This window comes from Leishmania infantum, chromosome 18, assembly GCF_000002875.2.
Source record: "Leishmania infantum JPCM5 genome chromosome 18".
Taxonomy (NCBI): Eukaryota; Euglenozoa; class Kinetoplastea; order Trypanosomatida; family Trypanosomatidae; genus Leishmania; species Leishmania infantum.
The window spans coordinates 271,592-285,910 of NC_009402.2; the positions used below are offsets into that span (position 1 = coordinate 271,592).

At 59.6% G+C, this 14,319-nt stretch overlaps 3 protein-coding genes across 3 annotated transcripts; all 3 read left to right on the forward strand.

Annotated features, from left to right (window-relative positions):
* Positions 1-2,125: 2,125 nt before the first annotated feature.
* On the forward strand, positions 2,126-4,261 carry LINJ_18_0670 (conserved hypothetical protein; the record flags this gene model as incomplete). The annotated part of the gene is made up of 1 exon (XM_001464846.1): positions 2,126-4,261. One exon carries the CDS (start codon positions 2,126-2,128, stop codon positions 4,259-4,261), a length of 2,136 nt encoding a protein of 711 aa, XP_001464883.1.
* Positions 4,262-6,739: 2,478 nt separating this feature from the next.
* On the forward strand, positions 6,740-9,244 carry LINJ_18_0680 (conserved hypothetical protein; the record flags this gene model as incomplete). Its single annotated transcript, XM_001464847.1, has 1 exon — positions 6,740-9,244. The coding sequence occupies one exon, from the start codon at positions 6,740-6,742 to the stop codon at positions 9,242-9,244; it is 2,505 nt and encodes an 834-aa protein (XP_001464884.1).
* Positions 9,245-10,338: 1,094 nt separating this feature from the next.
* LINJ_18_0690 (putative citrate synthase) lies at positions 10,339-11,751 on the forward strand (the record flags this gene model as incomplete). The annotated part of the gene is made up of 1 exon (XM_001464848.1): positions 10,339-11,751. One exon carries the CDS (start codon positions 10,339-10,341, stop codon positions 11,749-11,751), a length of 1,413 nt encoding a protein of 470 aa, XP_001464885.1.
* Positions 11,752-14,319: the final 2,568 nt, after the last annotated feature.

A 14,319-nucleotide genomic window follows, 5' to 3' on the forward strand; every position in this document is an offset into this window, starting at 1 on the left:
CTCCTTCTCCTTCGTACGGCACCTGATTCTTTTTATACCGCGTCGCTGTGCTCAAGCTCCCCCTCCCGAGTCGCTTCAAGCCGCGGCAGGTCATCATATGGTGTGGAGACTCTCCACACCAAAGTCTGGAGGACTCGATGGTGTAGCTCGGGGTGCTCTCGTCATGCATGCGGCATCTCTGCCGCATCAGCCCACCCGGTCGGACGTAGGAGGCGCCGGACGCGCCGCGCACATGCATGCACGTTGGGGCTGATCGGTATGGATTACCTCGCGCCTTCTTCGCCCATCACTGTTGCTCTTCCGACCTCTGGATGCCCTGCGCGGATGCGATACGCCGTGCCAGCTGTACTTGACAGCGCGTGCGCACAGTGCACGCATTCCTGCATCCCGGGACCTTGTTCAGGACGAGGTGGCTGCCTGGGGAGGGGACTCGCTGTCTTCCCTTTCCATTCCAGTCGATGCCATTGAGGGTGGCGTCTCTGGGTGGCTTGCCCACAGTCAGCCCGGGAGTGATATGCTGGGGCGCACACGGCAACTGCGCATGAGTAAAATGTGTGTGCGTGTGGGGCTCCGAAGAGGTTGATTCCTGCTTGCCGGTGTGAGAGCCGCGAAAGTGCTGAGACACGGCTGCCATCCCGCGTTCGCACCCCCTGCACCAAATGTGCAGGGCCGCACTCCGCGTGAGTGCGGAGCGTTGCACACGGCTGCGGTGCCGCGTAGCAAAGAGTGCGCTCCTCGCCTTGAGGGGGCGCTCAGCTCCACAAAATGCACCAGTGTCCAGGGCCCCACCCTCCAGAGGGCGGATTGCCGTGTGGCCTGTATGGCAACCTTGTCTGCGAAGGGCGTTAGGAGTGCGAGGCCATCAGCAAAGGAGGCGTGGTGTAGTGTGGGTCTCCTGTGGAGCACCACACTCAGCGAGCCCATCACAATGAAGAGGGTCCACGGTGGATCCTTGTGGGGCTCCGCATGTAAGCCCGGCCATCCTCGATCGCCGCGTGCGGAAGCCATCCCCGGCCCGAAGGAGCCGCTTTTGACGACGCAATGAAGGGCTGCCGCTCCTGGCAACATGGCCTGGGCCCTTGCTGAACATTCTCGTCCTCCAAACCTTTACAATCAACCCGCACACCGCAGGCGCGTGCACAATGCACATCCTCGCCTCCGTCCTCCCGGCGATCTGCGGCGTCGCATTCAACGGGCGCGACATGACGCCGCCAGAGGCCCGCGACACTTCGTTGGCCTCGAAGAGGGCCTTCGACTGCCTCCTCTCTCAGGCGCGGCTCTCGCACGGACTCAAACTCTGCAGCCCACGTTCCCGGGACGAGTGGGCGATGGGCCCCGTGGCCTTGATGTGTTTAACCGCGAGCAGGTGCATGAGACGGGGGGCGCTGTGCGAAGAGAGCACGCACTCGCAGAACAGCAGGAAGACGGGGTGACGCTACGGGCACGCGATGGGGGCACGGCCCCACCGACAGGGTAGGCTCAGCAGAGCACCGAGCGGTGCGCTGCACGTGTGAGGCGCCTTTTCTTGACTGCTAGAGCTGCGGCTCCCCTTCATTTGGATGGCGCCTCTGTCATCGCTGCTGCCCTCACGGGCTGCCTCCGCACAGTCATGCAGTCAACGCGAAGCCACATCACTCCGTGACTCACCTGTCATGTGTGATCCACGGCCCGTTGCATAAAATCCGGCGAAAACCCCGCTTACAGGCCGAGCCGTTATCCTTCATGGCAAAGGCGAAGGCGCGCAACTGATGACGCGGAGAGGGAGTTGAGACCGGAAGCCGAAAGGGCGGGTGGGCCCGCGCACTCTCGTCCGTATACTGGCTCAGGCGGTACACGCGTGTCGGTGCTCTTGTGAAAGGGCGGCGAAAAAAATACGCACTCTATAACTGCCCGTGTGGCCCTCTCGGTGTGTAGGCGGCTCGACCGCGCACACACACACACAACGCCTCCCACAAGCCGGATCGACTGAGACCAATGTGCCGACTCGCTCCATGACCTCCGCGGAGCCCGCCCCCCCCCACCCCTCTCTCGCACACATCCCCCATTCTCCCTCCCTCTCTTCCTCACGCTGGCGAAGGAACGGAAGTATTCACACACTTACACAACACACGAAACAGAACGGAAAATGCCGACCGAACTGCTTGACGACTCCACCCAGGACGCGGAGGAGGAGTTTATCTTCAACGAGTACGCCATCGATGACAGCCTCGACCCGCTGAACCGGCTCTTGATGTACTATCAGTCGGACTTCTCGTTGCAGCGGCTCGTGCTCGTACGCGAGCTCGCCTCGACCGCGCAATTCGCCGGGTACGCCGAAAGCGCGCGCTCCATTGTGCCGCTGCTCACGACCTTCACCCAAGACGCTGAGCCCGTGGTGAGGCAGGCTCTGGTAGAGCAGCTGTACCCACTCGCGGAGTTCTTCGTGCAGCAGGGCAGTGATGCAGGTTACCAATGCTTGCTGAATGCCTTCCTCCCGACGGCTTTCGAGCTGCTCGTTGATAAGAATGTGGAGGTCGGCGTTGTGGCGCTAGAAGCGATTCAGAAGCTGGCCCAACTCGTACACAAGGAAGACGTGCAATCGCACTTGCTTAACGTGGTCATGACCCTCGCCCACGACGAGCGCGCAGAGGATTACCGCGTTGTAGCGGCGCAGCTCTTCAACGACCTCGCGCCACAGTTCGGCAGCGAGTTCTCAACAACGGTGGTGCTCGGCGAACTGGAGCTGCTCTCAAACGACTCTAGCTTCACCGTGCGCCGTACCGTCGGCAGCAACCTCGGTGGCGTGTGTGCCGTGCTCACGACGGAGGAGGCGCAGCGGACGGTGCTGTCGCTGTATATCACTCTCTGCGAGGATGAGATCTGGGGCGTGCGGCAGGCCTGTGCCGAGTCCATTGAAAAGGTGTCGAGTGGGCTGCCCGAGTCAATGCGGGTGCAGTTTATCGTGCCGGCTTTCCAAAAGCTGCTCGAGGACGACTCTCGCTGGGTGCGCACGCGCGCCTACGAGTCACTAGGCCGCCTCCTCCACACACTTCGTAGTGAAGACATCAGCCCTGAGCTGCTGCGCCTCTTCACCGACATGGCCTTCCAGTCCGACAACGTGGAAAGCCCACTCAGCGAGTACTGTGCATACTGCTTTCCAGCTGTGGTGCAGGCTATCGGTCCGTCCCGCTGGAACGAGGTGGCGGACGCATACGCGACGATGCTGAAGGACGTGCAGTGGAAAGTGCGCAAGTCCCTCGCATACTCGCTGCACGAAATGGCCGCGCTGCTTGGGACAGCAATCACGGAGGAGGCTATTGTGCCAGCCTTTGAGCTGCTGCTGCGCGACCTCGACGACATCAAGCGCGGCGCCGTCCTCAACGCCGAGAAGTTTCTCGCTCTAGTCACGCCCGCCACGCGCGACCGTCTTGTGCCCCTTCTGTGCCATGTGCCGCTAGAGAGCGAGAACTGGCGGCTGCGCAACGAGGTGGCGAAGCGCATCGGCGCCGTCGCCGTGCTGCTCTCGCCTGACAGCCCCTCTTTTCCTTCTGTACTGGCGCTGGTGTCGCGACTGCTCGATGATAGTGTTATGGAAGTGCGCACCTCCACATACGAGCCGGTCGCAATCATCCTTAAGCACCTGCGTTCGGCCAATGACGAGAAGTACCAGAACTACCTTGCCTCCATTGTGAAGCTTGCGACGGCGTACAGCTTCCGTGGGCGGCAGATGTTCGCCTACGTCACGGAGCAGGTCGTTAAGGTTGGTGCCGACGACGTACTCGAGAGCGCGCTGCTTGACGGGATTGTGAAGCTGGCAATGGACCCCGTCGTCAACACGCGCCTTGTCGTTGACAACGTGGCGGGCCGCACCATCCTGCGCAACCACAAGTGGGCGGGGAATAACAAGGTGCAGGAAGCGGTCGCGGTTCTGCAGCAGCAGGCAGCTTCGCAGGAAGAGGCGGACGCGGCGGCCGAGGCCGCTGAGGCAGCCGTGGCAAATACCCAAATATTGAATGGCAACGAGGGCGGCGGCGGCGAGGCTGGCAGTTTGGAGATGCAGCAGGACGAGGAGCAGCAAGCTGACGGCGGCGCCCCCTCCCCGGCGCTGCAGGCCGGCCCTGATGGCGTGGCCGCTGGAGCGGGAGGTACTGGGGGTGAAGACGAAGCCGACCCGCCGTGCGGTCTGTGGCCGCAGGGCGTGCCAACCATGTCCGCAGAAGCTCCTGGTGGCAGTAGTAGTGTAGTCTCATTAGGTGGTACTGCGGTTGTAGGCGATATTTAATCACGCAACTCTCCCTGTATCCCTCTCCGGTCCTCTCCATTTTGTGCGTGCGTGCACGACCGCGTGTTTGGATGAGTGTGCCCTTTCCACTGGGGCCGCGAGCCCACCCCCTCCCCGCCCCGGCCCTCTCTCTCTTTCTCTCTCCGCCACCACTCCTCTTCCTCCTTCCGCAACGGCCTCGTGCTGTGCACCGAAGCAACATCAGCCAAGTCGGTACTGGGCCGCTGTGTTGTATGCCGCATTATATCTGCATAACTGCCTGTGATCTGTTTGTGTGTGTGTGTGTATGCCTGTATATGTTTGTGTGTAAAAGTTGGAGGGCACTGATCCGCCCGCGTATGGGGCGGGAGATGATGGCATTTTTCGTATAGTCATTGCGATCCAGGGATGGTGGGGAGGAGGTGGGGCAACACCCCTGGGGTGTTTTGTGTTTGTTTCTTGCGTGTGTGTATGTGCCGATCGTCGCACCTTCGCTCCGCACCCACTTGTATGTATACACTCGCGTAAAGCAGGATGCGTGTTGGTGGAGCGGAGGGCCGAGAAGGGAAAAACAGCTCGAGACGCGGACATATAAGGGGGAGGGAGAAGGATGGAACATGCGCAAACGACAGAGGAGAGAGGTAGTGATAGCCTTGTTTCTGTGTGTGTTTGTTGGCATGTAGGTCACTTGGCCCCCCCCACAAACACACGCACACACAAGAAAGGGATGAGGGAAGGAGGCGAGCAGGCGAGGTGGCAGGAGGAGGCCGACGCGAAGGTGCACAACGGCAACGAAAGCATGCTAACACCACTAATTTAAAGGGATGTCGTAGACGGCTACACAGCGAAGAAAGGGATCTACTGATGGTCAGTGTGTAGGCGTGTATGCACGTAGACCCGTATGCGTTTGTGTGGGTGTGGGTGTGGGTGTGTAGTGGTGCGCAGAGGGAGGGGGGGCGAGGTGTTTGCTGCCAGGAACCCCTCCTTCTCAACCCATCCCCCCACCCACACACGCACGCATACATATACTCCGTACTTGCTCACCCTCCTTCTCCCTCCTGCCCCGTCACACCCGCAGACTCATGTGCGTGGATGGCGGCGAGCACGAACAGCACACAAGCATGCATACAAGCGCATTCATTTTTGTTTTTAGTTTTTTTTTTGTTTTCCTCTCTCCCTTTCTACCACTCGTCCCACTGCAGCGGGTGACGCCACGCATTGTGTGCGTGTCGGTGTGGGTGTGTAGGTGGGTGAGGCTATGTATGTCCTTGTCAGCCTGTACTTCTATGGCACATCCCTCCTCCTCCCTCCCTCCCGACCGACCGACCGACCGACCGCCGCTCTTTGTTGTTCTTTGGTGTTGTCTGTGCAACGCTCGACTATGGATGCGTATGTCTTTGCGGATATGTGTCCGTGCAGCCGGTCTCGTGCTTCGCGCCCGTTTTCTTTATGGGGAGGGAGGAAACGCACTTCTCCCTCCTCGCCATCCTTGCCACTCTCGCAGCATTTGGCTTTGGGGAGGAGGGGCGCGACGCTTGCCGACGGCCCCTCGGTAATGTAAGTGGTAGTGATGACGTTGGCGACGGCCGGTATCGACTTCTTTTTGTCTCTATGATCTCATATATATATATATATATATATATGTCATCTTAGTGTGTTCTGTGTATCTCCCCCATCCCCTCTCCATCCCTCCCTTTCTTCCTCTTTGTGTGTTTCGTGTCTCTGCCTCAAAAATGAGCGTGTGTCTGCGTGAAGCTGAAGCTGTTTCAAGGATCTCGTTGCTTGGTTGCTGATGTGGGTGTCGGTCTGTGCGTGTGTGTGTGTCTGCGTGTGTGTGCGTGTGTCTTATGTACGAGAAGTGAGCGCGCCCCTTGTGTGTGTTTTGTAGAGGTAAGCGTGTCCACCTCCCTTCTCATCTGCCATAATGCAAGAAAGGAAAAGAGCAAAAAAGGTACGACAACCCGCATGGCGTCACAGTCGACAGTACAGCGTGAAAAAAAAAAAAAACAGGAGGAGGGGTGACGGGAAAGGCCCCCGCACGCGAACGCCTTTCTCACCGGCTTTCTCTCTGCCCTCAATCCGGTCGCAATAGCGTCTCCCTGCCCCCGCGCCTCTCTCGCCCCACGCCCGGTGCTGTCGAGGTTTGACGTCGACGTGCAGCGAGGGAATGCACCATGTATGCGACTTCCCCCGTTGTGCGTCGATGTGGGTGCGTTGCAGTTTGCTTTTCTAAGTGCCTGGCAGCCGCTGACTCTCCACCACCCCTGCCCTGCCCCTGCCCCCCCCCCTCCCTTCCTCCCTCTGCGCACGGCACCGTATCGAACCATACACGCGCGGGTCACCCGCCCCCTCCTCATCATTTTGCTTCCCCTCACACCGTTGATGACCTTGGCAGGAAGGATCTCGGGCTCTTTGAAGCACACACCGAGAAGTACACCTACCGATACACGGGTATGAGAGGCAGGAGGCTGCTGTCATGGTCGGCGTCCGCCGAGAAAAATGCGCAGAGAGGATTGCAGCCGAGCCGAGCCACGTCGGCATCGCCTCCCTCCTCTACCCCGCCACCCTGAAGCTTCAAATGGCCTTTGTGCCGGCATCGACCGTCCGCAGCCGCATCCACAACTGCACTTTACACGGCCGCCTACAACCTCTGGCGCACCGTCAGCTCACCGCCGCCAGAGCGACAGCTCACAGCTGAGACCAGTGGGACGGGGAAATGCTGTAGGCCGTGCAGCCGCTGAACTGCGCCATACAGGCATGAAACCGCTGCTCTCCCGTCGACCGCCTGCACCGTTCACCAACTCCTCCAGAGCGATGGCACGCTCCTCAGAATTTGCTCCAGGAGCTGCTGACGCTGCCGCCACCGTGGCTACGCTCAACTGTGGAGCGGCATTGGATGAGCAGCCGCCAGTAGCAGCTGAGCGTGCTTCGTCAACGTCATCGCCGCTGTCATTGCCGTACGCACAGCCTGCAACTGCTGCAGGCGTGACGCCGTTGTTCAACCCACACCCTCCTCCCTCATCACCATCGCCAGCAGAGGAGGGTTTGCCTGGTCGATATCGCACGACCGCCATGCAGTTCATCAAGGCTATAGAGAGGCTGAATCGCATGACTTCCACGACCTGCAGCGCGGATGCCACCTCATTCTTCGCTCTGACCGAAGAGAGGACCGCGAGCGGCAAAGTCGGCGTTCGAAAGATGGCGCGTGTACCTCTGCTGCCCCTCACACTCTGCACGGACGGGGCGACCGTAATACTTGTGGATCCCAATGGCACAGAACGACACGGCAACTACTTGAAAGCTGTTGACGGGTTCCACCAGTACTCAGCAGCGTTCACGAGCGCCGCCTCGAGTCACGGCAGCGCCGCACCCTCTGTATCACCACACCCGCCCTCGAACGTGCTGTGGTGGGCCTTGAGTGATCTGCAGCAGACGCCTTGTGCAGTACCACTCACCACGGCACGCGCGTCGCTCTCCGTGGAGCGCCTTATCAGCGGCAACGATAGCGTGAACAAAGATCAGAGCTTCACTCAGCCGAGGCCCGCGCACGCTCCGGGGCGCGAGACTTCACCAACCATGGGACCTGCGAAGACGACGGCGACGTTCGCCGCCATTCAACCGTGCCGGCTCACCCTTCGCTACGGAGAGCCGCTCGCGCTGGTCTTCGCCAGCGCCGGTGCACGAGTTGGGGCTGAAGCGGCCGCGGACGTGCCGCCATGGTCCACTGCAAATGAATCAACTGGTCAGCGAGAAGGCTCCCCCCACGTCGGCTACAACCTCCTGCGCGACGTTTACCACGGCTATCTTCCATCGTTTCTCGAGTTCCTCTACCCAAACGGAGGCATCATGCTGCGTGGGTGTTGGTGCGCTGTATCAACCAGTGCCGCGGATGAACCGATGGCACCGTCCGTGAAGCCGTTTTCCCAGCAACAGCAGCAGGTGTCACGAGCAACAGTATCGTTAAGGGATGGTGGCGGTGGAGCTGCGCCGCGTTCCTCGTCTCGTTCTCCCACGTCACGAGGCGAACAGGGATTGCTTGTCACAACGGTGCCGATGCCACTCCTCGGCTGGTCACCACAGTCCACCGGCCCGGTGCCCATCGCTCGAAGGGACGACGACGCCGGCGCAGTCGATGAAGAAACGTTCATGCCGTCTTTTCGACCAACCGCCGTGCCTCCACCACGGCGCTCGCCAGCTACGAACACTGTGGTCGATCTTGGTGCGGCCACGTGCAAGCGGACAACGTTGCCAGACGCTGTCTTGCAGCTTCCGCCTGCTGTCCTGCGCTTCCTGGCACAGGACGGCGGCAGGACGAGCGTGGCCTCGGCAATCATCCCGGGCGGCCCTCGCGCTTACCTGTCGTCGTCGCCGCCGCCTCCTTCTCAGCCTACGACAACGGCGGCAGCACCGTCCCTGCGGCTTACCCTGCGCCGCGTCGAAAGCCATAGCGAACCGGATGTGTGCGCCACTGACTTTGGCGCCGATGAGTCCGCCTCTGCCGCCTACGACTTCGACTCTTACCGTGTGCACGCCGGTGGGGACTGTCGTGGTATCCATGACAGCAACCTTCAAGGGTCGCAGCTGCAACAGCAGTGGCAAGCTCGCAACGGTTTTGGTCTCGTCTACGTGAGTGCCTTGCTTCACACGCCATCTCAGCCACCACCACCGATGGGCATGGCTGGAAAGCCGTCAGTCGCGTGCGAGTCCGTCATGGTGCTCACACCAGCTGGACATGTCGAGCTGGTGGTGCCTGCGACATCCCACGCTGCTGCTCGACCTATCACGATCACCGATGTACAGTATAGTCTCTTGCGCAGCGCCGTCGGCTGCTCCTTGCACCTTCGTGACGAGGAAGTCGCCTTCACCTACGCCCCAGGTACCCCCGATCTCCACGGAGCGACGGTGGTGGACGCGGCACACGTGGTGCTGCGGCTACGACGACGCGCCTCACGCGCACATCTCGAGGCCGCGAGGCAGCAGGTGCAAGGGGTGGGAAAGGGGTGAGGCTATGGAGGAAAAAATGGAGAGCAACTGAAGTGAGGCCATGCCTGCCCCTGGCTCACGCCTCGCCCACATCCACCACCTGCCCCTCCACCCACGTACGTGCGTACACACTTCATGCGTCTCCTCCTCTACCGCCATGCCGTACGACTAGCAAACACACACACACACACACACGGGCACTCAAACACGAATAGGCACCCGATGGAGCGCATCTCCGCACCCTGCGTTGTAATCAAGGCGAACGAAAGAAGAAAGCGCCACACGGCTGGGCCGCTGATGACGGCCGTTTTCGTTGCGAAACTTTGCCTCGATCCTGATCAGTGCTCACGCGCGCCCTCATCAACGGCACACCCTCCGACCCACCCACCCTTGACTGAGCAGGTGAACTGCACTGACGCCCCGCACCTCTTTCAAGTCAGTGATCATGCCGCTCTAGCATCATCAGTGCTCTCGTGCAAGCTACTACTTTCACCATCAAACCTTTTGACCCGCTTCCCTTTCCTTTGACGGCCTATGTCCTGCAACTACGCCTTCTCACTATACGCACGCGCGCGCGCATGCACCTGCCTATATATCCCTGCACGCCATCACACCTGTGGGGCTCCACACATCCTCGGCCCCTGGCCCCTTTCCTTTCTGGGCAACGCGAATTCACAGAAATCCCTCGCCACTTCCCCCACCCCCTTTGCTCAGCCAACACTCAGCCCAGACCACCTCATTCCCCTATTCCCTTTTTTCTTCTTCAAGGCATCACCGCCACTTTAATCCTTTCCTCTGTTTCTCGTGTCGTTTGCTGAGCTGATCTCAGCACACACCTTCACGCGCGCGCGCACACACCACCGTAAACCCTGGCACGACGCGTCACTGCGACAAGCACAAAACAGGAGAACAACAGCCTTAAAGGAACAGGGACGCCAATAAAACGAACACGACAACAACCGTCACACAGACGCTCACTTGGCTATACACACCCCACCCCCTTCCGCCCCCCACTGCCCACTCCAGAGCTCAGTATCTCCTGCCTTGCCGCGCATACACGCCGCGTTTACCTCAGGAATACAGGCACTCCCTTCTCGCACACGTACTGTGGAACCATGCGCGCTCTTCGCTGCTCCATAATTCGCGGCGTCGCCGGTCTCCGCATGGCGTCATCGGTATTGGATGAGATGAAGGAACAGATGCTGAGGCGCAGCAAAGAAGACCATAAGAAGATCGGCGACCTCAGGAAGAAGCACGGCCATGAGAAGCTGTGCGACGCCACCATCGATGCGGTGTACGGCGGCATGCGTGGCATCACCGGCCTCGTGTACGAGCCATCACTGCTGGACTCCGCGGAGGGCATCCGCTTCCGCGGCCTCACGATCCTGGAGTGCCAGGAGATGCTGCCCAAAGCGCCGGGCGGCAAGGAGCCGCTGCCGGAGGCGATGTTCTGGCTGCTGATGACCGGCGAGGTGCCGACGGAGGAGCAGGCAAGGGGCCTGAACGCGGAGCTGCACCGTCGCGTCGACCCCGAGGCGATTGCCGCGGCGCAGAAGGCGATCGCGGCGCTGCCGAAGAACGCGCACCCGATGACGGCGTTCAGTGTGGGCGTGCTTGCGCTGCAGACCTACTCGAAGTTTGCTGCGGCTTATGCGGCGGGCAAGTCGAACAAGAAGACGTACTGGGAGTACGCGCTGGAGGACTCGCTGGACATGCTGGCGCGCACGCCGGCGGTGGCGGCGATGATCTACAACCGCGAGACCAAGGGCCAGGTGGAGTTGGCCGCACCGAGCAACAGCGACCTGGACTGGGCGGCGAACTTTGCGAAAATGTTGGGCTTCCAGGACGAGGAGTTCCGGGAGTGCATGCGTCTGTACCTGTCTGTCCACGCCGACCACGAGGGCGGAAACGTGTCGGCACACACGACGACGCTGGTTGCGTCGGCGCTGAGCGACCCCTACCTCGCCTTCAGCGCTGGCCTGAACGGTCTTGCTGGCCCGCTGCATGGGCTGGCGAACCAGGAGGTGCTGAAATACCTGTTTAGCATGCAGGAGCGTGTGAAGGCGGACGGCGTGAACGTGCATGATGAGGCAGCGCTGGAGAAAGCGCTGACCAAGTACACGTGGGAGCTGCTCAACTCCGGCCAGGTGGTGCCCGGCTACGGCCACGCGGTGCTGCGCAAGGTGGACCCGCGCTACACCTGCCAGCGCAACTTCTGCCTGCGCCACAACTTCCAGGACGACCTGTTCAAGCTGGTTAACACCATCTACATGATCATGCCCGGCATCCTGAAGGAGCACGGCAAGACCAAGAACCCCTACCCCAACGTCGACGCGCACTCCGGCGTGCTACTGCAGCATTACGGACTGACGGAGCAGAACTACTACACGGTGTTGTTTGGCCTGTCGCGCCAGATGGGCGTATTGGCCGGCGTCGTCTGGGACCGCCTGCAGGGCCGCCCGCTCGAGCGTCCGAAGTCGATCACGACGGAGATGCTCGCAAAGAAATACCTGTGCAACTCCTTGTGAGGCAGCGTGAGGTCATGTACGCTTGGCGGACAGGCCAGGGAGACAGAGGAGGAGATCGGCAGAGTCGCAAGTTGTTCTCTACAGATACAATTTCGACCTCTTGTATCGACAATAGAAACCGCTGTCCCAAGCTCTCCTCCCCCCCCCTGTGCCACGGCCAGGATGTTCACGACGACACCTAGCCGCATCCTTGACTGTTCGCAGACGGCTTAGCAGACACACGCGCACACACGGACGCACGCCGCCCCGAATCGAGAGGAGGCAGGCGATGGGGGCTGGCTGGGTGAGCGGCGAGAGGTCCCCAAACTGTAGCGCATGGAGCCGAGAGGCGGGGTGCGGAGGGGGCGAAGGGGTTGAGAAGCAGAAGAACTCCGTTGTGCGAGGGCCGAGGGTGTACCACATGTACGCACGTGTGACGTGAAAGAGGAGTCGTGGGTACCGTGGATGCGCGTGGTGTTATTAGTTCTGTCGTTGTGGTGCAGCATATATACATATGTATGTATATATATATATGGATATCTACATCTGTGTGTATGTGCCCATGTATGTCTTGTTTTGCTCTTTTTTGCTGGTTTGCTTTCTTTTTGTTCGCTTTCCTTATGCTTGGTTGCTGTCATGCTCGACTCGTTGCCCTGGGTATGTTCTTCGCGCTTCTACCCACCCCGCCCCCTCACGAGCCCTCCCACCGCTCCCCTTTGCCCTTAGCATCCACCAACACCCTATATTGTGTTCATGTTGATATATGCTCTGCTGCTCTGTGCGCGTTCGTGTGCTCTGTGTGTGTGCGTGTGTCTCTCTCTGTGTGGCTCTCTGACTCCCTGTGCACCTCTACAGGCTCCTTTCGAGGCGAAGAAGGAGAGAGCAAGGTTGCGAGAATGAACTATATCTTATTTGTGTGTGTTGTTTTGTTGGTTTCGCTGTTGGTGTATCTGAGGGAAGCGGGGGGCGCTTGCCTCACGTGATCGTGAGCAGACTCCTACTCCTCTTCCTCCTCACTCTTCCTCTCCTCACTCTCTACTTGTGTGCCGTCCTCTGCCCGCACTTCCTTTGCGTATGCCGCTATTCCGAGGGAGGCGGCGTACACACGAGAACGGGTGTAGCCGTATGCGCGTGTTCGTGCAGGGGTTGCATGTTTGTATGAGTACACCTCCATTATCGGTGTGCTGTGTGGTCTGCGGCAGCTAGACGACTTTCCTTCCGTCCCCACCAATCCACCAAACCCTTATACCTGCTAGCCCTTCCCTTCCCCCCTCTCTCTCGTTCTCATTGTTGCTTGTTGTTTTGTGTCGTTGCTGTAAGCCACTAACCACCACCACCACCATCACTGCCTCCACGACGTTTGCGTACCGCGTGCTCAACCGTCTCTGTGTCCCCTCTACTCTGCCGAGAACGAGGACGACGGATGGGTGGGTGGGTGGGTGCTGGAGAGATGGCAAAGAGGGGGAGAGCACAGCTTACACAAGCAGAACGGAGAGCAAAGACAAGTGTATCACTATCCAGCACACACACACACACACACGTAAAAAAAAAAACGAAAAGTGAAACCCGCACACGCAACACGCATGGCATCGCCGCCAGTGCGAAGAGTGGCGGCGGTACATCTGTGGCGCTTATTTATCTGTGCTGGTGCGACGTGATAAGGCAGGGGGGCCTCTAAGTAACTGCCCGCCCCCCCTCCCCCAAAGAGAAATAAGCGCGCGTCCCTTGAAGAAGGACCCGTGAGAGAACAAAACGGATAGCGAAAAGGAGAAGATGTAAAAAAAAAAGAAAAACGAAAGGTGATGCCCCTCAGTGCTCCTCATGAACTCTACGATCACCTTTCCTTGCGATCATCGCGTACCAGCATATCACCTTCGCTGTTCGTGCTTGCGTGTGTGCGTCACAACTTGGAGCACTTTGGAGGCGCAAAAAAAAAAACCGAAAACGAAATAGAGGCGGAATGAGGGAGAGAGTTAAGATTCGTGCCACTCATCCCGCACCTTTCTCTCCTGCTCCTTCATATGTGTGTGGATCAGCATTTAGGAATGATCAAGGTACTAACGGTGGTGGTCGTCGTCGTCGTCGTGTCAGCGATGGAAACAGTGCCGCAACGTGCGGCAACGGATAAGCCATGGAGGCGCGCGACGCCTCGTCTCTGTCGCGTGTGCCTCTCTTCCCCCCTCCCCCTTTACCTCGCCGGCTCCTCTTCGTTTTTTTTTGGTGTGCATCAAGGCGAAACACCGTGCGTGTACACGCACGAGCACGCAAAGACAGAGGCCGACAGGCAGAGACAGACAGAGAGAGCGAGCGAGCGACGAGCACAAGTATTTGCATGTACACGCAGAAAGGAAGGCAGGTGTAAGTGTCTGTGTTTGCGTGAAAGAGTAAGCACAGCTGCACCGGCGGAATCCCTCTCCCTCTCCCTCTCGCACGCCATCACCGCACACGTGCCTGTGCGTGTGCGCGAACCTTGAGTTTGTGTGTGCATCGTTTTTTTTTTTTCGGAGGGGGGGGGTTATGTTCCTCTTTACCACCTGGCCATCTTTTTTCTTTTCGTGTCCGTGTGTTTGTATATGTGAGTGTGGTCCC